The sequence below is a fragment of the Oryzias latipes genome, chromosome 8, assembly GCF_053564925.1.
Source record: "Oryzias latipes strain Hd-rR chromosome 8, Olatipes_Hd-rR_3.1".
Taxonomy (NCBI): Eukaryota; Metazoa; Chordata; class Actinopteri; order Beloniformes; family Adrianichthyidae; genus Oryzias; species Oryzias latipes.
This window is the reverse complement of record NC_136244.1, coordinates 13,237,668-13,264,714: the sequence shown is the minus strand read 5'-3', so window position 1 is coordinate 13,264,714 and position 27,047 is coordinate 13,237,668. Positions and strand designations below refer to the sequence as shown.

Here is a 27,047-nt window from a genome sequence, read left to right as displayed (position 1 = left end):
TGGATAGTTTGCTAAAAACAGTTTCTTTTCCTAGTAAAATTGAAGATGGTTTATTTAAATAATGATATTTAAAATAATTCTTAACAAAGAAAGGTAAAATATTTCCAAATGTATAAAATAACAAGCTCAAAGTCTGTACAAATGTTTGCTGCGGGCTTTGAATTTATTACTTCAGGAAAAATGAGACATAGTTTTCTTAATTTTATAAAAAAAAAGTCATATTTAATAATTGTTTCTGCAAGGCAGAAAATGTGACACAGGAGCGTAGCTACAGGGGGCCAAGAGGGGACAACTGCCCCCCCCCCCCCCCCCCCCCAGCAGAAAGCTTTGCCCTCCCTACTTGACCTTCATTTTCTGAGTCAATATAAGCATAATTATTGACAAAGATTGCAAAATTATCAATACAAGCTTCTTTAAGTATGGCAAAAACAAGCAACATTTTAAATGAGATCTCAAGCCCTCAAATAATGAATTTTATTTGTATAAAATACATATTTTTGATTCCCCCATGTTAAATGTTCTAATAAATGTCATTCAAAGGATATATCTTCATCGTTTGGGTAATAATTTAAAATCTTCATTGATTTTCTCAAAAAAGACAAAAAAACAGTTAAAATAGAAGATGAGCAGCTATTTCTCAATAATATTGAAAGATTGATCAATTTTTAAAGCAACTACAAAGATTAAAATGAAAAAGCTGGTTTTCTGAACACAGAGTTGAATTTAATCCATACCTGTTTGGGAATCTGTTTGATTTTTTACCCACTAAGCTTTTCACAGTGACAGACTTTGTGGATGTCCAAACATTTGTCTTTTTCTTCGCCTCTTGAAGAAAACTATAAGAAATAATGACTTCTCAAATTTCATTCCTCAGCCTCCTCCTGTCCTCCCCATGTATTCTCCTCCCTTTTCTTTTTTGACAAAGTGGAAGGAGAATATTGCAATGAAAGGCCACAAATACCACGTCGTTTCAAATTAGTCCAATAATCTCTTCTTCCTGCTTTTTAGCTTTCATTTTTTTCCCTTTTTTTTCTTTACCTCTACCTTTCTCTCCTTCCAAGTGTCCTATGAACTCTTCACCACTGTCTACCTCTCTGTGTTTGTTGAATTTGTTACTGGGCTGTGGGCTCTGGCTGATGATGCAGTGGCAGGATCAGTTGCAGGGACATGTATGACATGCTGAGGCTCATGAGTCCTCCGCTAGGCCTCGGGAAGAGGTGTCCAGCACGGGTGGCCTACAAGGTTAGAGAGGCTCCCATCCTCAGCCGAGGGTTTTATGGGGGTTGGGGGGTTCGGAGGGATTGTAGCGGATTGATCTCTTGACGTGGTGTAACATTTAGTGTTTATTGTTTCTTTGGTTCTGTTTCTGTTTCTTTTTGTGGAAAGTCAAGGTGGGCTGGTCAGTGTTGTGGCGTTGTGTGGTGATGTGGAGTCGCTGGGGGGGGGGGATAGCAGGACGGTCAGGTCAAAGGGGGTCCAGAGGGGATTTTTGATCCACAGGAGGGGATGAAAAAGAGGGACCTTCTCAGCTCGTTTGCACCGTTGGACACAAGGACATATGAACATCTATCTCAACAGGCCGGCCCAATATTTTTTTTTACATCATGGTATATTAAATAAGTATCTAAATGAATATTTACAATGTTTTAGATGAACTCAAACAAATGTAAAAGGTCAATGTGGTCATAAAAACATACTTTTGACATTTTTTTGATGACTAAATTGCATTAAAGTCCCACTCTGATTATCTTTTGATCTGCTGCAAAAGCTTTCCCAGTGGTCTTTAATCATAATTATGCTGTTTTGTAGCAAAATAAACAAAAAACTGTGCCGTTTTCTAGGACATAGTTTCTGCAGAGTGACAGTAGTTCATTAGACGTTTGCCTCAGAGTTGTGGGCGGAATTGTTAGCGTGGAGTAAGCCCTGCCCCATTTCCCATCATCCATCTGTTTACATCCTCTCCTGCTACCTTACAGCCTCTCACAAACCCAACCTAACCTTACAGGTGCAACAAAAACGACGAGCAAAATTGGAATTATCCATCCATACAGTTTTGAGCCAGATGCCAGATCGGACGAGGAAAACGAAGATGTACAGGGATGTAGTCATCTTCGGTTTAGATTTGATCTGAGAAGGGACTTTGTGACTTGCCGTTGTAGCTTCTGCAAGCTTTTTCCAACAGCATTTTGTCATCTGCTCCTGATTCGTAATGACTTTAGTAATGAAATACCCAGAAGCGCAATTTTAAGCTTAATTTTCTTTTTATATATCTTCCGTCATTAGAAAAAGGTCACAACATGTTAAGAACACAATAAAATCATGATTTTCATTGAATATCCAAATCTATTTTAATATCCTCCTAATTGTAGTAAAATATTTGTTAACCACTGAAGAGAAAATCACTCGGCACTTATTGACAAAAGTACAATCTAAAGATTCAGAAATGCACAAAAAAGCTCAAAATTGCTATGAAATGTTTTTACAATTTCTTGCAGGCCAATCAGAACACAGCACACTGTGATTTCACTATGACTATCAATGTTATTGATGCATTGTGCATCCCTAAAATGAGCATCAGGAACAGTGTCTTCATTTTGTGAAATGTTTTACACGGGGAGACACTGATTAACAACAGTTTTACATCAGAGCACGTGTGCAGCAGGGCTCAGAAGGTCCGCTAGACTTATGTCCTCTGACTCGCTCCATCCTGTGGATGAACCACAAACACACACACTTACACGCAGAAACACAGATGTAGGTCATATTTTGTCCTACCAACCTACACATAGAATACTGACTATTACTTCTCATGGTAGAGAGAGCAGAAGGGCTTTTGTCAGTGTTGTGTTTTCCTCAGAGAGTCTTTGGTTGCCATACAGATGCAGTTTCTTTTTTCTCACACCCTTCATGTAGCAGCCTTAAGTTCCCCAGCAGCCTTTTTCAAGTTGCAAGTCCAGCCTTCTCTTTATCTTTTGGTTCTGTCGTCAATGCAGTTCTATTCTGTTTCCAGCCCCCTTCATCTCTGCATATTACTCCCCCCATTCCCATCCCCATGCATCCACACTCACTCATCCGCCTCTCTGCATGGCTGATAAACTCCTTCCCCCTCCCTTACAATGCCCCCATCGTCGGTCAAAGACTACACAGCCACAGAGATCTCACATTGACGTGATGTGTAAAAGAAACAGGAGAAATCTAAATTGCATTATTTGTTGTCATGAATTCCTGTGTGATCTGATCGACAGTCTCATGAGAAATCATTGGCAGAATGAGCCTCATGTGGGCTGCCAACCAAAAACAGCCTGGAGACCCAGGAGATTGGGCCATTTTCAGCCACAGCTTTACCCTACCTCCCTCCTTCCTCTCCTTATCTGGGAAGTAGGGAATAAATGTGACATTGTATAAAATAGTTTATAACACTGCTCTTTAGCATGCAGGTAGTTCATGTGTCAGTCCAAGAAATACTTTATTAAAAGCTACATTTGATTTTTGACAATGCAAAGTAGTTCTATCACTATCACTCAATTATAGTTTTACTTGTGTTTTTTAGTCATAACTTTATTTTAAAATACACGCTTCCACAAATGTATACCTACAAAGAAAACTTTCCTTTTTTGTTCAGCTTTGAAGTTAAGTATAATTGACAAAAAAGCCTTTTTTTCTGACTTAGTTGAAACATCGTAGCCTTTAATTCTTTGGTTATAAAAGCACATAGGCTTTCATGCATACCATATTTTTTAGGCTATAAGCTGCTCTGGAGTATAAGTCGCCAAAAAATGCTTTATAAAGAAAAGGAATCATATATAAGTTGCACTTTTGGGAGAAGTTAACCAAATGCAGGAGCAAGAATGGATCATGAATGGCAAATCATAAAAACGTTTTATTTCTTAAGTTTGATCTCTTTGCCTTAGCTCAAACTAGTAAGGCAATGCTAAAGTCTGTATCGCAACATTTGCTGAAGAATCCTAAACAAAGCGGTTGTGTTGTAGCCACTCCACAGAAAAATGACACATGGATCTTTTTAGAATAGCTTTCAGGGAGGATCGATCTAATTTCAATTTCTTCTCCATCAACTTTTATCAGTTTACTCTGATTATAGGATTTCTTTTTAATTTATATGTTGGTCCATTTATAAACTGATTCTTGAATTCATTAGGTAGTCTAATGCCTCCATGGTGGCTTTTTTTTTTCATTTTATTTTTGCATCCACAGAACACTGCTCTCTCTCACCTATCAACCTTTCAAGCTTTTGCTCATTTTTCACACGCTACACCTCAGAAAATTAGCCATGGGGCAAATGACTCCATCATTTCAGAGTGGCACCGTCCGATTTTCAATAACAGCCACATAAAAAAACAACTTACAAAGTCATTTTAATGATGCTAACAGAAAATGTTTTCTTTGAAATGCTGCATGGCCGCTTGTCTTGTAATGCATGTTAGTTTTGCATGCTGCATGGGGGCGGGATGTGTAAGGAGGATTTTGGGGGAGGATGGATTAAAGAGCCTGCAATCAAATAGAATTGGGGGGGGGCGTTGCATGATCCTTTGAATGCTAGGTTGCCAATGATTTTACGTGTCATTTTTTGTCGCCGAACAACACGAACATCACGCTGTAAGTTTGTGTCTCTCCGAATTTTAGCGAAATAGTCCACAAGACCTTCAAAGTATCAAACCAACGAATGAAAACTACAAACTTTCCTCCTTAGAGCAATCAGTCAGTTTGATTTTGATTCGTTGGTTTACTTTTGGGTCTCTGTCAGTTTTCGTGTAAACCTCCAAACCTCTAGAGGGAGCTGCTGCTCAGTCTCTGCCAAGATTTAGCCATAGAAGGCTCAACAGCATGAGCCACACTTAGGCTGTGTCCGAATTCCTTCACCACTCGCCACATAGTGCACTATATAGTGCGTTCGCCATTTTGTAGTGCTGTCTGAATCTACAATTCCAAATTCTTGAAATTTCCTGGAGGTCTCTGCATAAAATCAGTGTGCATCGATGCTCACTAGATTGGTGAATATAGATCACAATGCATTGCATTTAAACAATTTTTGCAAAAAAAAAAAGTATTTTTAATAAACCATCAATTTTTTCATCGTCATAACACAGTGTATTAATAAGTAGTTTGTCATGAAATGCTCATATTGATTAGATTTTCACTTCATGAAATCTGTGACGTCATATTCACCGTGTACAATAAACAAAGTAGTGAGCATGGTGTCGGAATTGCTTTTAAAATCCAGAGCACTACATAGTCTCGCACTATATAGCTTTTTATTAGTTAGGGATTAGGATGGGAATTCAGACATAGCCTAAGAGATTTTGTACTCTACAATAATCTCAAGAAATGTTTAAAATGAAAAAGACAAACCAAGACTTTTTAATATGTGAATATACGAATTAAATGTGTAAATACTGAGAAACTGAGATTTAAATTGTTGTGAGTCATTTCAGGCAGACAGATAGACAAGGTATGGTCAACCACTCCTCTTTTGTTTGTGCTGCTTGATCCCAAAAAAATCCTGAATTCTATAAAAACACATTTTCTTAAGGTTGAAGGAGGTCCAATGCTTCCTTAAGTATTTACTTAATCAGAGAAGACTGAATCCTTTTCATGTAAAAGATGATTCATCTTAAACGTCCTAACATCTCCACATGCCCTCGTAATAATGATCAAACTTGTGATGACTGATTCAATTAGAGAACATTTGGACATGTACTTTTAGGTGCTTTAAAAAGGCTGAACCCCTTTTGACTGTTTGACCATACTCTGTAGTCCAGGCTTGGTAGAAATGATGTGCACAGCTCCTGTAAGACCCCTGCCCTATTTCCTCTCCTCTTAAAGTGGCACCCCTCTCCTTTTTCACCTGGGGGTCCCTTGCACACTCCACTTACTCCCCAATGTTTTCACCACTCGCCCTGGCTGGCTTTTTGCAGAGACTGCTCCGTATGGACCTGCCGGTGGCTGATGACAACACGGTCCACTTTAACTCCACTCTCATGGCTCTGATTCGCACAGCTCTGGATATTAAGATTGCTAAGGGTATGTTCAATTTGGAATCTGTATTTACTCTGTAGCGTATTATCTTTTCATTTTTATTTTAAAGATATGATTTTGTATTTTCTGAAATCTATTGCCATTTGGTTGTAGATCATTGACCAAATGGAAGACCCGAAGACTCAAATAAACTAATCTATTGTCTTTTTTTCTGTTTTTTTCTGTCTCTTACCTTATTTAAACCAACCTTGATGGGTGTGAATGATCAAATTTGTGTCTTCGTATGTTTTCTTCATTTGTCACCATCAATTTGGATGCTGGTATCCATACATCCGTGTATGTGCATGCACTCGTTTTTGTTCTGAATTTGCTCAGGCGGGATCGACAAGCACCAGATGGATTCAGAGCTGAGGAAAGAGATGATGGCGATTTGGCCTAACCTCTCCCAGAAGACCTTAGACTTGCTGGTCACACCACACAAGTGTAAGTTCTGGATGGTTTTAGTTGACCACGATTCCAACATGGATTCACTTAACACAATGTATGATTGATTTATGAGGATTTCTAATAAAGAAAAAGCACATTAGACAAGGCATGTACATCCATAAAAATGTAAACATTAAAAATGGTTGCACATAATTACTTACATAGCGCTTTTCCACCTTCCTTGAAGGCTCAAGGCATTTTACAGTCACAGTCCCATTCACTCACACACATTCGCACAATGATGGTGCCAACCTATAACCACCAGGAGCAATGTGGGGTTCAGTGTCTTGCCCAGGAACTCTTCGATACGTGAGCGAGCACACCAAACCCTTGAATTTCTGATCAGAGGTTACAGCCACCTCGACCAATGCTGCCAAACCTTGATCGTTAAAATCTACAAATCTATTTGTATCCCAGCTATACATGTCATTTTCACTAATGGTTACCTGGGTCAAATGTGCCCAATTAGTATTAACTCAGAATCCCCTGGTCCAGGTCTAAGCAGGGTTTCCTGCTAAAAATAACAGTACAAGAGATTTTACCAGTTAGAAAACGTTCATTTACCACGGGTCCAGCTGGTTGTCCAGAAATCCTGCCTTATGTGCCGCAGATTACCTGGATCAGTGTGTTTAGCCAATAAGGAGCTTCAATGGCAGGATGATTGGAAAACATGTTGGACACTGGCCCTCAAGGCCTGGATTTGAACAAGCCTGATCTAGACCCTAATCTCTCTGTCTCTAAAACCAAAGACTTAAAGACAAACTCTCTGTGGAAGTCTTTTTTGCTCCTAAGAGTCAGTTCTGTAGACCAGAAGGTCATGAGTTTTTTTATCACCATGGATCGATTTTACAGCAAACAATCCTTTTACAGGCCGGTATAAAACACATTTTAAAAAGTGCATAGGAATTTAGCTTACCAAAATCAGTTTGAGCCATTAGGTCTTTTTTTCCTAAGCAAGGTCGGGAAAAGGAGACAATGAGTGTTCTTAAAAGTAGTCCGGTACTTTTGTTTTGCTGTGTCGCTGCAGAAAATCCAGCTTCACAAGACGGGATTGTTAGTATCGTGTCATGTGACCGAGACAAGCATCTTTCAGTGTGTCCAGGTGCACAAACTGAAGAATCAAATGTTTTTTTGAGAATAGGAACGACAATTCATCCCTCCTTTCTGTTCAGCCCCACATTAAATATCTGGTATCTAGCCCCAGCCTGATACTTCAACAGGCAACATTTGTGTAATCGCATTTGTTCAGTCAATGCAGCTGCTTTACATTCATTTTAAATACAGTGCCCTTTAGTGTTCCCAAAGTGGCCATGCACTGGAAAAGGTTCCTGCAGCCAAAACTTACCAAAACAGTAACACCTTTCAAAATGATTTCAAAATGTGTGTCAGCCAATCAGATCGTTTTTCGTATGACATTTTGTTTTCTGACTGAAGCCTGTAAAACAGAGAGAAACAAGCAAAGTGGACGAATCAGATATTCACTGACTTTTGTGTTTGTCTCTTTGTAATCGCACTATATAGCAAGCTTGCTGCTAACTTTATGAAGAGTTGCTTGGTGAATTCTATTTCTACCCACATCATGGTGTTGGTCATGGCGGCTGGATGGCCCAGTTGGCTGTGTGTAGGCCTGCTCCATGGGAAACCAGGGTTCATTTCCCAGGAGGCGCAATGAGCTTCCTCCAGTGTGGGTCCTTGAGCAAGACCCGTTGAGCTACATAGCCACAAGCGGGCCCAAACCTGCGTTTCCATGTGCCGGTCCCCAGCCAAGATAAAAATGTGTGAGGAAGGGCATCTGGTGTATAAATCTTTGCCAAACCACCTGTGTAAATCAGTGACAGATGATTCGCTGAAGGAATGTGTCGAAAGGTGAACAACATCATAAATAGGCTCTTTATACTTTACTGTCCTGCTTTAGAATACATTCATAAGCGCTAACAGACTGTCATTCATTACAACATAAGTCACGTGTAATATGAATGTCACTTCCCATGCATTGTTACTATTAATTCCACTGTAATAATACCACACATGCAAACAATGTGAGTTTTGTAGCATGATGAAGTGTGCGACCTGAATTGTATTCACTTCTTCGAAATATGATGTTTATTGTTTTGTGCTTTTTTTTCATATGCATGTTACGGAGAGGTAAAAGTCTTAAGCTACGTACACACCGGGCGTTTTTGAACGCCCATGGTGCTCACACTGGACAAGCAGCGAGAGGCTTCTTCTTCTTTTTCTACTGTTTACTAGCGCATGTTCGCAACCTACAGCTGGAAGTGGCTTGGTGCGAAATGTCGAAGCGGCACAAATCTCGTACATACCCTTATATTTCTCCTCCGTGATCAATTTTTAAATGGTTCCATGAGTTAAAAGGGGTGCCATCGATATGCCATTACCAAAACCGAGTCCCAGATTGGTTTGACTGGCATCATTTTGTACGTAAAGCCCAAAAACAGTTACTACTACAGTAGTACAGCTACTTTACCTGTGAATGCAAGAGTTTTGCATGGATGCCCAAAATGCACGATTACATGCTTTTTTTCATTGGAAGTGGCCGATTGAACTCGCATTACTGAGGGCAGTGTGTACGTAGCTTTAGTCTGCTGGTCTTGGTGCTCAGAGTCCGCAGAGTGGCTTTAATTCTTCTGGAAAACGTGTTTTCCTCTCCGCAGCAACAGACCTAACAGTGGGAAAAATATATGCTGCCATGATGATCATGGAGTATTACCGGCAGAGCAAGATCAAACGCTCCCAGGCTCTCCGTGACGAGCAGGTATTATAGTCTCTTGTGGGGTTACATGCTGCCTGCACCTGATCTTTTAAAACAAAAGGCAGACTGACACGCTGAAAAAAAAAAGTACAGGTGTGTAGCTTCACTTCTCCTTGCCTGGGCTGTGACAGCCTCTCTGGAAATCAGGGAGGAGTCCCCATTCAGTCAGTCAGTCTAACAGGCAAAACTAGATTTCACCATTTGATCCAGCTCCTTCCTGAGCCCTAAATTAAATGCTGCCATCTTGTGGACACTGTTAGAATTAGTGATTTCTACATTAATCCATGAAAGAAAAAAAAATGGTGGAAAAAACGACTTCACAGAGTGTATGTAGCAAGTAACAATATTTTTAGACTCAAGTGTTGTCACAGCTCCAGAAAGTTTCTACTATGGCTTCTTTCTTGCTTTAACAAACCCCCCATCACCCATGCTTGCACCCTTGGATTGTTAGCACTGCATAGTGGCATTTTACCTTTACCCTTATCAGCTATTTTCTAAGGGAAAACAGAGAAACTCAAGCTCCTCCTAACTAAATTTGCAATGACTAAACTAAATTTTGTGATGCTTAGCAGAAAATTTGATTTAGTTGCATCCTCCTCATTGCACGTCTTTTTGAAAATGTTCTCCTACATAACTCTAACATACCCTCAGCTATTTTTATTTTATTTTTAACTGTTGTAGCTCTCTGCTCTACTAATTCTACTTTTTCTCCATAATTCTTTGCATCTTAACCCGCATACTTAAGTCTACCTGCTGGATTTATCCTCTACTTTAATAGGAATAATAAAGATGAATTTTAAATAAATGTAATAATGATTTCTTTTGTAACATTTCTTCATTCTTTTCTGTCTATTTGTGTGTATATCAAGGTAGGGTATTGTTCCGGCAGATTATAACTATACCATTTTCTAAATTTTGGCCCACCGTGTAGTTTAAAACCAAACCTACAAGGACGAATGAAATGCAATATGAATAATACAAAGCTTTAAGTCTGTATATTCCTGCCATCACTAAAGTGACAAAGTGATGAGTTCCTGCTTAGTTCAGCAACTTCTAGCCCCTTAGAATCTACCACTTGCTATCATAAAAGCATGGGGCCAAAGCACTGCAGATAAATCAAAGTCATGGTAACATCTCAAGTGTCTTTATTTTGGGGTTCACTTGACTTCAGGACTATTTTTTCATGTTTTCTAATCTTTTTATTTGTAGTTCAGCATTTCTTGTTTTGCTTTAACTGTGCATATCAGGGGGCGGTGTCTTTCGGTGTTCTAGTCATCAGATGAGGCCTAAATTGATCTCTGATCTTTACCCGTGATCCAGCTCCAGGGAGATTACCTCTTCCTTATTGATCTTTGTAGCACATCATGTTCTGTAGGTCACTGAATGCAGCCTTTCTTCTGCTGGCTGGGGGAGTTGATTCCACATTTACTGCTTCTCCATGATCATGTTTGCCTGGCTTTGCTCCTTTTTGTTACTGCTCTGCTCCTCTTCCCTCCATCCCGTCAGTCTGCCTGATAGCTGGCGATGGCCATGTTGTATATCTCAAACAGAATCGAACGCCATTACTGTTTCAGCGCGTGGAGCCACCTACTCCCGACCATGATGGTGGTCCGGGACTGAATAACGCTCTGCCTCCACCTGAGAAAACAGATGCCGTCAACAGCCTGTGAGTTTCAAGCCTTCAGTCTGTTTCTTTCTGACTAAGGTCATTTCTTTTGGAGGAGATCAAAGCGAGAAGACGTGTCTGTGTTTTGGTGTGAATGTCACAGACCAGTGGAGGGCGGGATCCCCGAGAGCCAATCGTGGGTTACGGCTCGTGCTCAGGCCATGTCCCAGAAGGTTGGCAGCTGGAGTCCAGAAGGACACGCTGAGGACGGCCTGCGGGGCATGAGCAACTCACAGGTACACGTCACTCACACTCTGTGCGCACTAGGCATGTAAACTGCATTCTCATCACAAGGGATCTTTCAACATTTTTTGTGTTTTCACATTTAAGAAGCACATCAAAGTGTGACCTATCAATTAGACAGCTTGTTTCCTTCACTACAACTGAGGAAATTTAGGAAGGAGTTGTCGGTGAGCACATGTTTGATGTTTATCCACTTATTCATACCAGAAATTAAAGCCAAATTAACGCAAAACAGAAGCGTTCAGAGGCCCTGTACCATCCTCACTGCCATCAGTGGATCATTCAAATCCTCCAGTTTTAGTTCTCCACAGTCAAACATCATGTACTGTTTGTGTTACTTATGTAATTTCCTTCCTTTAAATGAGCATGAATGCATTTCTATATAGAAACCGTTGACTGTATATGAGAACTGGACTGAGGGAGTGTGATGTCACCATTGAAAATGCTTTACTAAAAAAAGTCAATTCAGTCACCATTTTTATTACCTGGTCGCTGCCATATTGAAACCACATGTAGTCAATAAGCAGTGATTTGTCCAAATAGGCCTGAGTCACTGTTTCTATGGCAACTACTGAGCACCCAACAAAGGCTCAAGAGAATCTGTCAATCAATGATGTTCAAATATCAATGTGAGACCACTGATTGGTCAGTTCATAACTTAATGAAAAAAATGTAGGATTAACATTTTAATACTGGGACTACACCAAGAATAGTTATTCTAACAAACACAATGACTGAGTAATAACTGTTTATTTCTTTATAGCAGTCTATGGGATTTTAGCTTCTTGGAACCAGCGGCTACTTCCTGTTTGGAACGCGAGGAAGGGGGGGTGTCGCTCAATCCAGCTTTCATATACAGTCAATTCTAGAGACATTATTCTTCACATTTCCTGTTTGACTTTTCACCCCTCACGGAGTGCTTCAGCAGTCTGAGCCTCATTAGGGAGGTAGCAGCATTCTTCAATTTAAGCTAATAATTAGGCCAGTCTGTACTGGAAAATGTAAGTAATCCTCCATCTAAGCAGTAGTTTGCAAATGAAAAATTTACATCCATTTGTCTATAAGTGTTTTTTATAATGGTTTGTACAAAATAACCTGCCATAGCAACTGTCATCTTTATTAACCATCATATTCTGTCGCAGTCTGTCGGTGCTGCTCTTGGCCAGCATTGTCGTTTGAGTTTTTCTACATGAGAGAGACATGTCCTTTGGATGAAGAAAAGTCATATTCTCAAGGTTCAGAGACAACCAAACGCAAAGTTTGGTTCAGTGTGAACAAATCTCATCTAAACAACATCACAGATTGTTCTTACATCCCTTCCTTTGGGAAAAGTGGGACTTAGAAGTGTCAAAAAGTCCCTCATACATTTCCATGCGAAGTGATCCTCCTAATCACATTTGTCTCCTTAAAGTCCTCATTTCCAGACTGTTCCATCTGTCCCCATGCTCTCTGTCCGTTCTCATGTCAGCCATCTCCTGCTCTCCTGCTCTGTTTGCAGACGGTAGAGATGAAAGAGATGGGGCAGGATGGTTACTCGGATACTGAGCACTTTCCACCAATGGAAGGCCACGGCAGGGCCGCTTCCATGCCCCGCCTCCCAGGCGACAACCAAGTGAGCAGCATTCTCACCTCTCCGCTGTCTTTGTATTTCCCCATTCCTTTCTCCATCTTTTTGGTAAAAATTTGACTTCAAGCTTTTCTTAAATTACTTTAAATTTCATCTGAATACCAAGGCTTCGATCTTACATTGGGATTTCTACAAGTTAACAGTTAAAGAAGTGTTCTGAAGGCAACAGCTCTGGCTAAAACATGGAGATGTTTTGCCTGACTGTTACCGGGTCAGAAACTAGGAAAGCAAAGTCAGACTTTTTGTGGTATTTTTCCCCGCCTGTCTTCATTCCTTCCCATCTTTCACCTGTATGAAGGTTTTAAAATTGTGGTTGTCTTACCTTCATGCATTTATTATTCTCCATTCCTCAGTGAGTGCTCTGGTTGTCATCTGCACACAACACACGCAAACACTTTTCTGCCCTCTTTGAGTTTTATTTTGAAAATCCTTTTGAATCCATTTTGAATTGATGTTCAATAACTTTTTTTTGTAAGCAGGACTGGAAAAAGCACAAGTGTGTGTGTGTGTGTTTAGGTGTGTGTCAGGTTCATATTGTATGTCTCCTTCCTTCCTCACTGTTGCTTTCTATAAAATGTGTTAGTGTGTGTGAGTGCAAATCCATTTGTGCGTATATTTTGAATTGTCGTCCCTGCCGTTGTGACTGTCGATGAAGCATTTTGGTGTCTGTAGAACGCTGTTGTGGTGAAAACCACTCCCAGTATTGGTGGTAAGTGTCTCTCTTTCACCTTCACTGCTGCTTCAATGTCTAATCCGACCTTCTTGTGTCTTCTGTCCCTCCTTCTCTTTCTGTTCCTCTTTCTTGTCTCCATCCTTCTGTTTGGTTTAAACTAACATTTTTACTTCTCGTCTGTGTTTGGTGTCATCCTTTGCTTCTTTCCCTTCTCCCCTTCATGTGTTTGCTCCACTTGTGACCATACTTTTGGTGTATTTGTGGCTTGTGTGTGTGTCCTCTCTGTGCTCATACAGCAGCGGAGAAAAGGGAAGCACCGTGGCAGTAATCTCAGTGTATGTACCCTGTCTTTCTGTCCTCTCCCCCTTCTGTGTTTTTCTGTTTTGCTCCTCCTAAATGTTTTTTTTTCTCATTTTTTGTCGTGTCTATATTTTCTAGGGGAAACGTTCTTTTTATTTTTTGTCATGTTTGACAGCATGAACTCTGACCTGCCAGCCAGCCTAATTTTTTAACCTGATCTCTGTAATGTCCGTGTATTGATGCATTTGCCAGAATAAGTTGGGAATTAGGCTGAACTCAGAAGATACCGTCTCTGATTTTCCGTGACTTTCCGTGCCTCTTTGCTCAGCTGCTGCCTGTGCTTCATTGCTTTGTGTTTTCATGCCTGTGTGCTTGACTATTGCAGAACTGCCAATAGTATCCCATCTGAATCGAATCCCAGTTACTTGCATGCAAGTTTGTTTTGTCTTTTCAACTAGGTGTGAATGTGTGAAGGAGTACAGTGACAGAAAACCTGCTGACTCATACACATGTGCATTAACTCATTTATTGCTAAAAAAAAAAAAAACCTCATTTGAACTAAATTGTTTTGTAGCCAGTTTAGCGACTTCTTGAATCGTGGTTGTTCCCCTTTAGAGCATGGGGCTTCAACGATGTAGAAGGAATAGATGAAGAACCACCCCAAAGCCCATGCATGGCTGTACTGAAGCACGTAGAAGTGGAAAATGTTTGTGCGTCCTTGAATGCAACACCTTGATGGAATATCTTGGTGTTAAAGACCCACCCCTGTCTGGTGTAAAATCCCTCCCAGTGGTCTTTTAATCATGATTATGCCGTTTGTAGGCAAAATCTAAAACCTGTGTTGTTTTCTAATACAAGTTTCTGCAGAGCGGCAGGAGTTCAGTAGAGATTCCCCTCTGAGTTGTGGGTGAAAATGTTGATGCAGAGCAAGCACGCCCCCACTTCCCGTCACCCATCTGTTTCCACGCTCTCGCGTTAGCTTACAGCCCCTCACAGCCCCAATATAGCATTACCATTTTCTACATTACAAAGACATTTTTTAAACGGCATTTTTTGATTTGAAATACTCAGAAATGCAATTTTAAGCTTAATTTTTTAACATATATGTCCTCCATCATTAGAAAAAAGCCACACGAACATATTAAAATCACCAAAAATATGATTTTAATCGGAGTGGGTCTTTAATGATTGGATAGCGTTGTGGACTTGTTGATGCCAGCATGTAACTTTTCCTTAATTCTTGCATTTCTGTCTTTTAATCAGAGTTGACAATTTTATTTATGTTTCTTTCCAAAATAGTTTCCCTTTTTAAGAAGTAACAGGGTTACTGAAGTGCACTAATAGTTATGATATTGTTTTATAAAAAAAAAAAGAAAAATAAATAAAAGTGTTTACAGTATATGACATCAAACTGCACTAAATTAAAAGTTCATTTGCATTTAAGGTCTTCCAGTAGTTTTTAAGAAAATATTTGCATATTTGCAATATTTGGATCAAATCATAATTTAGCAAGACTTGAGAAAAAAAATGGGGACAAATTCAGCACATTGAAAAGAAACAAAAAAGAGGACACAAAAATACTAAAATAAGCATTTGAATGTTGACATTTTGTATAATTTCTCTTGCATTTTTATTGCAATTATAACTTACATTCAAAAGGGTTAGCTAAATGTCTGCGCTAAGAGAGAAATAGATTTCTAGTATGTAATTTCATAAAATTAAAATAAATGCATTTGCTGAAGGTGGAGTTTTTATCTTAAAAATATATTTTAGTCTTTCTTTCTTTGTTTTTACAGTACATGGAAAGAAGATGTAGACTCAGCAATTGCTAAATCTAACAAAAACAGATCAAATTTAGGTTTTTTTTGCTTTCATTCCTTATAAAAGGCATACCGGATTCTCTTTTTTATTTATGGAAATGTGCAAACTGGGTTAAATTGTCAGAATCTGCCTGTTAAAGTTGCATAAAAGCAGACCCCATTCATTATTCTTATTGCCTCCTGCTCCATCGCTTACGGAAAATAAAACAACAACAACAATATGAAAGTCAAACAAAAAACCTCTCCTTCCATCGTGTGGTGGTTTTCTCTCTTTTCCCTCCTAGACAATCCACGACAACAGCCCAATGAAACGCTCTGCCTCATCGCTGGGCCACAGCAGGTCCGGGAGGGGTCACAGAGGTAAGGGAGGGGGCGACGAATACAGCATCGAGAGGCCGATACCTGAGGAGGGCAGAGCTTCCAGACACGGACACCGGAGAAAAGACAGAAGCCATCGGGCATCTGAGAGGTCGCTATGCCGCTACAACGACGCCGACACAGGTGGGGATCAATAAGATCCTTTCACATCAGAAGGAGATGTCTTTTTTTTGTCCCTGCTACTGTCCTGATCAGGGGCCTGTTTCAGAAAGGAGGTTAAGTGTAAACTCTGAGTGCGTTAACCGTGGAATCAGGGAAACCCTGGGTTTTCCGTTTCAGAATGGGAGGTTTGTTAAACCAGAGAAAGCAGAGTAAGTCAAACCCGTTTCTGAAAGAGAGGTAACTTATACTCGGAGTCAGTGTCCATGGTTACTTACGCTGTGAACCTAACCTGGTCGGGAGCAGGTTTTATTCTCCAAACTCAAAGTTTCTGCCGGTCCCCTCCCCTTTTTAAAGACGAAGCGGTATTTTTCGCTTTAACCTTTATTGCCCAAATTTCCGTCACACAGAGACAAGTGACAAGAATGGCTTGTCCTGTTTTGGAGGACCCAATAGACGAGGAGGCTGCATTAATTCGTAGAGAATTACATTTACGTCGTGTGAGGATTTTGAGAAGACTCGATTTTTTGTAATTTCCCCATACGTTTTTGTTTGAGCGTTACCGTTTTTCGTTGCAGTCAATTCCATATATACAATGAAAACAACATTAGATATGTATTGCTATGTTGATGTTTCATATGTCAAATATTGTCAACAAAGCCTACACCCATGACATGCTCTAATTTGACCTGATTGAATTATGTTTTTATACTTCATTTTAGATGCTGCCATGTTCTTTTAATTCCTGCAGGATTGCATCTACATGAAAATGAAATCAGGGACATTGAATTAGATTAATGTAACAATTACTTTTTGGAAACACAATTTGCTAGCACTGCTTACTTTCTTAATCCCATATAAACCTATACCACTTGATCAATACAAGGGTAGTGTTGCAGTGTGTGTGTGCTGAGCGGGGTGCGAGCCACGAGAGACAAGGGGAGGGGCGATTGCAGGTGCAGATGGGGGGGGGGGCACGGAGCGGAGGTGTGTGCGTGGAATATATTGTGTGTTCGGAGGACGGAGCACTTAGTTAAATAAAGAGAAGGTGTCATTCCCAGAATAACTGTTTTGCAGTCATTCTTAATCCGCTCTGGAGGTTGAGGGTTTCGAACGGGAAGTGAACCCCGAAGGAGAATTCCCTTCGGCCCTGAAGGAAATCTCCCCTGCGCCTCTGACCACGGTCGGTCGGAAAGACGAGAGAAAAGAAAGGAGAAGTCTTCGCGCAGCGAAAGGTTCAACAGTAGACAAAAGTTCACTTTTAAAATCACAATTGCATGTATTAATATTAAACTGATCAACGTTTGCAAGAGGGGAAGGTTAACAAAAAAGTCCTCTAAACATTACCGACGTTAAATGCATTCCCCCCCCCCCCCAGATTGGTTCTGTACACTATGCAGCATTTCATGCATTTACACCAGGAATAACACTTCAAAAGTACACCTTAATATCGCCATTTTTTATTTCAGTCCTTACGCTATTTAAAAAGTTATTACAGTCAATATTTTATAACAATGATTTAAATGCAAACTTAGGCATTAACTTGAGCAGCTATGTTTTCCCACGCTAACTGTCTCTGTTTTGCAAATGCAGCGGTGTTGCTTTTCTTCCGGAATATGTGTTCATATTCACTGTAACTCTGCAGCAGCACGTCAAGTTCAGCTGGCGAAAAATACGCAGACCTCTTTTTTTTCACGGTTGCCATGGTGACTCGTGATATCTGCGCTCCATTGATAATGGCTTCTTATAGTCGCGGTGCGCTCGCTTACCTCCGAATCAGTCCACTCAGAGTTGATTGACCTAACTCCGATCAGCTTCTCTGAAACAGAAAACTCAAAGTTGTTAATCTCCCGATTGACCAATTCAGAGTTCAAGTTCAACCTCAGAGTTGGTTGAACCTCATTTCTGAAACAGGCCCCAGGTCCAGACATCTTCTGTTTTGACAACACACAAGACCTTCTATTGTTCTATTGTGCAAAGCCCTTAAATGTTTAACGAACCCTTTTTTAACCTAGAAAGAACATAGTATAACTTTAATAAATATACATGTGGACGTTTTATAAAGAACAAAGTTAAATGCAACTTTTTTAACATTAACACTTAAGCCTCATATTATCCTCAAATATCACTCACACATTTCACCCTTGGGGTCAATTTGAACCCAGGGTTATTTGCCTTCAGAAAAGAATTAACGTAAAATTGTTATCCAAGTGTTTTTGTGTCAGGCACATTGTTTATTTGTTGAATACATAAATAACCCCTTGATAATGAAACAGATCAGTGGGTTGACCTGTTCTCTAGCGCCACCATCAGGTCAGACTTTTAAATTAAAATTAATGTATTTTGAAATGTTTTCATACAAATCTTCTAAAATTTATTGACAACATTAATGACAACAAGAGTTTGAACCCTATTGGTTTGGGTGATGATAAGACCTTTGCTGTAGCGCCACCATCAAGTTAAACTTTCAGTTTTAGAGTTAGTGGATCTTGAAACATTTTCATCCAAATCATTTCTAATTTGGGGTTCACATTCATGACTCTCACAGAATAACGCATACTGGCTGATGTTTGTGACCCCCTTTCCTTTTATGAACTTATTTATTTACTTATTTTTATTTCCTTTTTTGTGACATATTTGTGGTTGCCACCATAAAGTCTCACTCACCCCTCCTCTTTTGTTATCCGGGCTTGGGACAGAGTGGCAGTGGCAGACTTAAAGAGGTCTTTTTTTTTCTTTTTTTGTAATGTTTATGTGTGAAACAGAAAATCCTAATGAGAACATAAGTCAGATAGTCAGAACATGGAACAGTTCTTTATGCCCAGAGTGGAGCTTTTAGTCTGCACTACTGTACACAGGATGTGGAGAGAGTTTGTGCATGCTCCTGGCAGACATATTTCTTGCTAAAAGTGTGTCCCACCCGACACACAGTCAGCCATGTTGAAGACAAAGTCATTATTCGAGCTCTTCATTTGACAGATAAGATGAGAGAAAACTTTATTTATCTCCCGATGGGGAAATTCTGCTGTCTGCGGCAGCAGCAAAGTAAAGTGACCTTCAAGTGTTACAGTTCAACATTTAAAAAAAAAATGTAAAGGTAATTTTAACTGTTCTATTTAAGAATATCACATGGGGAGGTAGAGCAAGAGAAAAAAATGGCAAATTCCATACAGACTTCTTTGGTATTGGTAAAACTTTTGTCAAGCATTCTTTTCCTCTTATTTTTGTAGATTTGGTCTCAAGACAAGTCAATTTAGTCAGAGACTACTATTTGAAATGTGAGGGGGGAGACGTAAAATTTCCTCGAATTCTAAAATGACCTGTAAAGCATTTTAAAGTGTTAAAATATGAAGGTAAACTGAAAAACAGACAAAACCTGCCAAGACTAAAGGGATAAAGGGAGAGAATAAAGGAATAGTGTGATGATGGTGTCTACAGTTTAATGGTTTTCCTATAAAAATTAAAATAAAATAAAAAAATGTAAAAATAAAATATCTTTATCCTATCTTAATTTGTAGCCCTGGATTACAGATTACTGAGTCCTTTCATAAAGCATGAAATCCTCCTTTGTCTTCAGGCCTGGGCACAGACTTGAGTACCAACACGCAGTCTAGTGACCTTGCATCAAAAGAGAAGGACCGTGACCGTGACAGGGGCCGGTCCAAAGACCGCAAACACCACCACCACCATCACCACCACCACGGCTCCCTGGACAAGGAGCACAATGTAGCAGAGCGAGGGGGAGAGTACGGACACAGGCACTCCCGAGACAGAGAGCAGGAGCGCGAGCAGGAGAGGGAAAGGGACCGCCGCTGGTCGAGATCGCCCAGCGAGGGCCGCAAGTGCATAACACACAGACAGGTGGGTTCTGGGTCAGCGTGTGCACGCGAGGTCAGATCGGAAGCCCTTTTGATCTGAAAGCAGTCAGACTGCAGGAGAGTCAGTTCACTAAGAACATTACCCACATTCAGTATGGCTAATATGTATGCAACTTTAAAGAAGAAAATATGTTTTACATCATGAAATGTCATTATTCATGCCTCGACAAGCAGTTTGCATTATTCTGAATTCTAATAATGCAAATTCAAAGATGAATGTTTGTGATCACCACTTAGTTAACAAATATGCATCCTAACCTGTTCCTAACCCACAGTGTATTGATGGGCAGATGTCTTCCGCTTATGTCAGAATTTCACCTTTGGATGTAACATTTGTGTTTCCAGCAGATGCAGCATAAATGTTACGTGCCTAAAATCATAACCTACTAAAGTTAGCAACTCAGCACTTGTATTCCCCCACTTTCTCCCCCTATCTCTTTCTTTCATTTTCTTCTACCCCCGCTTTCACATTTTTCCCTCTCTCTTCCCTCTGTTAAAAAAAAGAAGAAACAAATATGCAATAAATGTAAATTTTAGATAGTTACCATGGTGAACTCCTTTCTCATCTAAATAGCATCCACTAAGTTACCTTCTTGAGAGGTTTGATTTTTTCTACGTGCTTGCTAAAAGAACGCTGACATAATCAGAGTTTATGTAAAATGTAATGGGTCTGTTCTTTTTTTTTGGTTTCAGAAAATATTTTTTAAACTAAAAAGTAAATTAAGATTATGGTTATATTTCCTACTTTGTTTCCAACTTTTTCCTTTGATCAGCGTTTCCTTGTTGCAATATAAATTCCATGAGTCATTAATTTATTTTACTAAAAGTCCCACTCTGATCATCCTTTGATCTATTGCAAATGCGTTCCCAGTGGTCTTCTAATGATGTTTGTGCCATTTTTAGCCAAAATCAGAAAACCTTTGTCGTTTTCTAGAACATAGTTTCTGCAGAGCGGCAGTAGTTCATTCAAATTTTGCATCTGGGATATGGGCTGGACTATAGGGACAGAGCAACCCCACCCACCCTTTCCCCTCCCCGTTGATGAGAGCTCAGAGCAAGGACCTTGTGGCCCGTATTTTCTTCATCACAAATAAACTCTTTTTCCAACAAATTTTTTTCACCTGCTGGTGATTCACAATAATTTTAATAAACAAAAAAAAAAAGTAGAGCTTGATTTTCTTAACATGTGTTCTCCTTGATCAGAAAACTGTCACAAGAACATGTTAAAAACACCAAAAACACTATTTCTATCAGAGTGGGTCTTTAAGTAAAACAATGACTGAGCTTATTCTTTTGCTGAGTAATTGCTAAATTTATTTTACTTAAGCTAAATGAAGCATTTTTGAAGGGTCCAATGATGTGTTCTCGGTTCAAATACAGAAAACATTGAAAAGAAGAGAAAAGGTCTGTTGAAAATTCCTCACTTTTAGTAATATCAGCTGATTTAGAGAAATGTGAAAACACAAAACAATATTTTGTGTCAATCAAACACATTTCATGTGCATTTTGTCAACCTTTTTACCCTGCATGTTCTGCATTTACTGGTCTTAAAATGAAACCTTTTCCTTCTTCTTTTCTCCTGTCTTGTTTTCTTTCTTCTGCGTGACATGTTGCTTCTCTCTGTATGCTGCTCTTTGGAATCCACTTCTCCATGCTTTTCTGCTCTTATTTGATGTCTTTTTCTCTCCTCCACTTCAATCATGACCGGTGCTTTTATGCTCCCTGTTGCTGCGGCTCTTGTTCTCGTCTCTCTGGACTCTCTTCGTGGTTCATGCCCTCTTTTTCCATCCTTTCCTCTGTGTGTTCTGTCGGTGAATTTGTGGTTCGTTCTTTTTATTTGCTTTTTCACTTTTCGTGTAGGGCAGTAGTTCGGTCAGCGGGAGTCCGGTCCCATCCACCTCGGGGACCAGTACGCCGCGGCGGGGCCGCCGACAGCTGCCTCAGACACCTTCCACCCCTCGGCCCCACGTCACGTACTCCCCTGTAGTCCGAAAGGCCATGCCCGCGCCTCCTGGGGGGCCCCAGAGCAGACCCCCTGCCCCTCGTCACTTTTCTCCAGAGCCCCCTCAAATCCAGGGCCCTCCCCCTGCCGGCCTCCCGATGACTCATCATGGCGCTCCCCGCCAGGGTCATCACCCACCGCCCCGCTGGGGAGACGCAGGTGGAGGAGGGGGCTCAGCTGAAGGGGACGGCTGCTTTTACAACCAGGATTATGAGCAGCACCATGAACCGCCTGCCTATGAGCCAAACCCCATGCAGGGTGGAAACCCCCACCCTCATGTTCTGGCCAACCACCCACTGCCACCCCCCACACAACCGCAGCCTCACATTCCCCACCCCCTTCCTCCTCCGCAGCCCCACCCTGTGAACAATCCCCACCCACAGGGCACGCGCACCTCGCCTGGACGCCACGCGCCCCCTCCCACCACTGCCCTGACCGGGCCTGTGCAGAGCCAGGTCCAGCCCGTCGCTCAGCGCCGTCTGCCCAACGGTTACCGAGCTTCATCGCCTCTCACACACCTCCATGGACCCCCACACACCGGGCCTCAGAAGGTTCCCCATCCAGCCGGGCACCCCAGGGGTCCCCGCAAAGGCCTGCACGAACCCTACAGTGAAACGGAGGAAGATGATTGGTGCTAGCCTCTGGGAATGTGGGATGGACACATGGAGGGGGGAAAAATATCGATACCTGGAGCGAAAGAAAAAAAGAAAGCTCTGAGCCAGAGCAGTGACTGCCAAGGGAAACCACAACTTTTCTTTGTCGTCTATTCTTATTTTTATTTTCCTCGCCTCCGTTTCTATGGGTGTCCCCAGGGAGGCGGGGTTGTGTGTGAATGTCGGGATGGAGCAAAAGCGTTAAGGCAGGATCTGGAAAAACGACGACACGGTGCCAGCCTCTGAGTTCTGCTGGTGTTGTCGGCCATCATTGCTTGATGCCAAAAGAGACCATGCTGAAATTCCAGTTCTATAGCAGTGGACGGAGTGATGGACACTATTCTTTGTGTCTTATTCATGCCTCTGGCAACGAGCTACAGCCACTAACAAGATGTCAAGAGTTGCAACTCGATTAAAGACACTTTAAAGTCAGAGACAAAGGAGCAACCTCTTATTTTGGTTTCTTATTCTTTCCTTTTGTTTCTACGGGCTAACTTCTCTTGAGTTGGCTGGAGAAAAAAACTAGAGATTGAAATCCAACCCTCCCAGCCACCAACCGAATATCGATGAGTTTTATCATCTGTTTTTAAATAAACTGTCAAGGAGCCTCCACCTGTATAATGTGAGAAGGCTTAGTGGGTGGGGGTGTTGCAAATAAGCTGACAAGTCACTTTGTCAAAATCAAGAGGAAAGGGGATGTCTAAAAAAACTCAATCCAGGATCAAAAGAAGGACAAAAAAATGGAGATGGGTTTCAGGAACAACGAACCAGAAACTCTTTTCTGCAGCATTTCTTCTACTCCTGCAGCTGCTTCTTCTTCTTCCTCCTCCTCTTCTTCAAAACATGGAAGCTTAAATCTTTTGTTGCACCCCACACAGCTTCGATTTATTATTATTTATTTTTTTTAGACTTGCAGAGTTGTACACCCTTTGAAATCCTGCATGAATGATACAAATGAAAAATGTCAACGATGAATCGACTGTCCAGAGGAAAACGCCTCTATCTGCCCTATTTTCTTGTCGTCTGTGAGAGTTTCTCTCTTTTTAGTAAAAAAAAATAAAAAGCTCTCTGTTTCTCTCTTTGAGCTCCGAATGGCATTCCTCTCACAATTCCTAAAATGTTTAAAGAAAGTTCTTTTTTTTACGTGCACTAAAAAGCCGACAATTGAGGGCTATGGGTGGGATTAGATAGTTTAGTGGTGGATCTCTGCGGAATTCCTTTTTGCTTGCGCGTCTATTTTTGCTGTGCCAAATGCCTGCCACTTACCCAGCTGGAATTGCACATATTTTTTTAGTGGAAGTACCTTTTTGTAACCAAGACTGTAATTCAGACATTATTTTAATGGGTAGCAGGGTATAAACTTTCTTTCTTTCCCTCATGAGGCGACAGTGAAGTCTAAATCAGCAACACCGTCAAGTCTTCCAGGGTTTGGGGTTCAAACATGAGAGAGGAGGAGACCAATAGAGAGGCACAGAAAGGAGAGAAACTCTTTAATGTTTGTTTTGACTTTTTCTTTCTTTGTTAATGACTGAATATAATCAAAGCAATGATTGTGAGAATGAGATTGATGTATTTTCGTTTTGTTTGCTTTTGCTTTATTACCAGTTAATCGTTTATCCAACCCTGATGGACCTCCAACTGTCTGGAAATTGAAGTTTAGGCCGCTTGGGTGTGCAGTGTCATTAACACTTCTTACCTACAGGTGGCGATGTGGGACAAAGGAAACTTGCAGAAATCACCTGTGATGATGCTTTGGTAAAAAGCAGGGGATGGAACCTCACTGTAGCACAGGTCCGACAGGTTGGAGAAATGATATGAAAATATATATATCACATTTTCTGAGTGTGTTTCACTCCTCTGATTTCTATTGGTGTATTTTTCTGTGTGCCTCAACTAACACTGGTCACAGCACTGTCAGCCCCAACGTCGTTTCTTAAAATAACTGTAGTTACATTTTACCTGGAGGCCTATCACACGTTGACCAGAGAATGCAATGACAAGAAAAGTAGACATGGAAAAAAAAACTGCCTACTAGTGTCTTTCCAGCCTTAGTGGAATGTCACAGATGAGTACTTTTCACTTAACTACACTTAAAATCAGACTGGTTTGTTTGTAGCTCCTGGTTACGGTGTGTCACTATTTTTTTTTTGTTGTTGTTAGTATGGATGTTCACGTTTGAATGTGTTTCTGATGTTCTCACTTTAATTTAGATTTGTCTCCAAAAATCTCTGAAATTGTTCTGTCACATCATTTTGATAATGTACAAATGTGTGTGTGTGGGTGTGTGTGTGTGTAAGTGTGCTAATCTTCCCATGAATGAAACCTGCAAAGGTCCGAACATTCACTTTCCATCTTTGTGTACATGCTGCAGCAACATCCACTAACACGCTGAGTAACCACACACGTCTTTAAAAAGCAATGTAAAGTCGCTAAGGGTTTTTTTTAAGTACAAAAGATTATAAAAAATAAGAAAAAAGAATTATAAATAAATGAAATAATAAAAATCTAGTTCCAGAAATGCATGTGCAATGTGCATGCCACACCGTGGGTTAAATGTCATCTTCAGGACATAAAAAGAAAAGCACATTAATTAATTCAGAGAAATAAAAAAAAAAGATATAAATAGATGTTTTTCAAGCAGTGTTTCTTTTTTCCTTCTATATTTTTAAGAACAAAAAAAATGTTAAAAAAGGGGGGGAAAAAAGAATATAAAATAGAAGAGACTTTTAAAGTCAGTCCTGTTTCTTTTCTTCTGTTTGTTGGGGTTGAGACACACCACATCCATGTTCTTGATGCCACTAAAAATAACCGTCTTTAATGCATTGAAAAAAAGAAAAGAAGAAAAGAACATGCAGTTTAAAAGATGGTATAATTTCCCTTTTTTCTTTGGATGAGAGGGTCAAGGGATGCAGGGGTTAGCAAAACCTGTTGATGAACTTGTTCAAACTGGCTGTTGGACCTTTGATCTCTCAGTCACTCCCCTCTTTCTCCGTCTCTCACACTTTTTCCTGTTGCACTCGCCAGTCTCACCGCTATTTCTACCAGTGCATTTTGTAATTCCAAACAGAACTCTTCCTAAAGAATAAAAATCCAGAGAGAATGCAAACTACTTTTGTGTGGGGTTTTTTTGTTTTTTTTTTGTGAATGAAACATAGAAACTTGCATGAGTTTACATGCACTTTCACACTGAGCTTTTTGGTCCACCAGGATATGTTTGGAACTCATGTAGAAGACATGAAAAGGAGGATTCCAAAGGTTTATCCAGCAAACCAAAACCTTGTAAAGAAAACAAGAAAAGATTGAATGGCTTTGCCACCAATTCCTGTCAACTTGATTTTTTCAAGGATTTAAAGGGGTTTATTTTCATAAACATGTAAGAAAACGCTTTTCCCTGTACAATGAAATGCTTACTTTGCTGTCTGCTCTGAATGCCAAAAGGTTAAAGGTTCAATGAAATAAAAGAAAGATAGGGTAGGATAAATACAAGATATCTGAAACATTCGCACATAACAGAAAATACAACTATGCATCAGTAAATGACTAAACCTAGATAAAAATTAGCTATTGTGCAACTCAGCTGTGAATAACTGTGCAAAAGAGACTTTATAAGTTAAACAGTTTGATACACATGGATGTTAAATATTACGTTGTAAGAGCAGTTATAATAAACAGTGAGAATGTGCAAAGGTGCTGTTTGTTGTTCCAGACTCCTGTCAGCTGAGAAGGAGCCTGATGGCAGAGGGAAAGAGGAGTTCCTGAATCCTGTGGTCCTGCACTTCACACTCCTGTACCTCCGTCCCATGGGGAGGACAGTGAATAGACCTTGTTGCGGGTGGGTGGGGTACTTGATGATGGAGGACCCTACCCACCCGCAACGAGGTCTGTTCACTGTCCTCCCATCGGGACAGAGGTTTTGGTGCATATATTTACTTTACACTTGATCATCTTGCAAGAAACACAAGGAATCTGGAAAATTTCACCTACACTGTGCAGTACCAGATATTTATCTCTGAGTCATACTGGTTGAATATTTGGCTAAAGATGTCCTGGATCAATTTTAAGTCAGGGAATTGGATCCATTGACTGTATAATATAAAACTGGATGAATGGCATGTGATAGAAAACGCCTTACCTCCAGTTTCAAACAAATGAAGTCAATTCAGTTTTTTCCAAGATGTCTGTCGCCATTTTGGAACCAGACGCCCTCAGTAAGCCGTAATTGGTCCATCTACATTTCTTTTTTTTACAAGTCTTAATCAAATCTATACAAATTTGCAGTATCTATAGAAGACTTCACTCCGACTAGTTACCTCCTCGTGCACACAGACATGAATACATGGAGGTATGCGTCCAACAAATAAACAAATAAAACGTCCAGTATGCCTGTGTTTAGCCAGAAGGAATAAGTGTGTAAATTAAATGAGCCACAGCAGACAGAGCAGCCGTCCAACCTGGCAG

General features: G+C 40.4%; 1 protein-coding gene across 22 annotated transcripts in view; it reads left to right on the top strand.

Annotated features, from left to right (window-relative positions):
- cacna1aa (calcium channel, voltage-dependent, P/Q type, alpha 1A subunit, a) overlaps positions 1-25,698 on the top strand; it is a 92,880-nt gene extending 67,182 nt beyond the window's left edge. For 4 of the 22 annotated variants that reach the window (XM_023957643.2, XM_078951495.1, XM_078951489.1 and 1 more), the window contains 10 exons: positions 5,934-6,039; positions 6,370-6,477; positions 9,153-9,253; positions 10,801-10,916; positions 11,020-11,152; positions 12,658-12,771; positions 13,756-13,794; positions 15,864-16,080; positions 19,634-19,917; positions 21,795-25,698. In XM_023957643.2, the coding sequence (XP_023813411.1) occupies positions 5,934-6,039; positions 6,370-6,477; positions 9,153-9,253; positions 10,801-10,916; positions 11,020-11,152; positions 12,658-12,771; positions 13,756-13,794; positions 15,864-16,080; positions 19,634-19,917; positions 21,795-22,574 (1,998 nt within the window). In that variant the 3' untranslated portion in view covers positions 22,575-25,698. Of the gene's footprint in view, positions 1-1,145; positions 1,243-5,933; positions 6,040-6,369; positions 6,478-9,152; positions 9,254-10,800; positions 10,917-11,019; positions 11,153-12,657; positions 12,772-13,755; positions 13,795-15,863; positions 16,081-19,633; positions 19,918-21,794 lie in introns of all 22 variants that reach the window. The other 18 variants (XM_078951503.1, XM_078951502.1, XM_078951488.1 and 15 more) reach the window with 17 other exon arrangements.
- Positions 25,699-27,047: the final 1,349 nt, after the last annotated feature.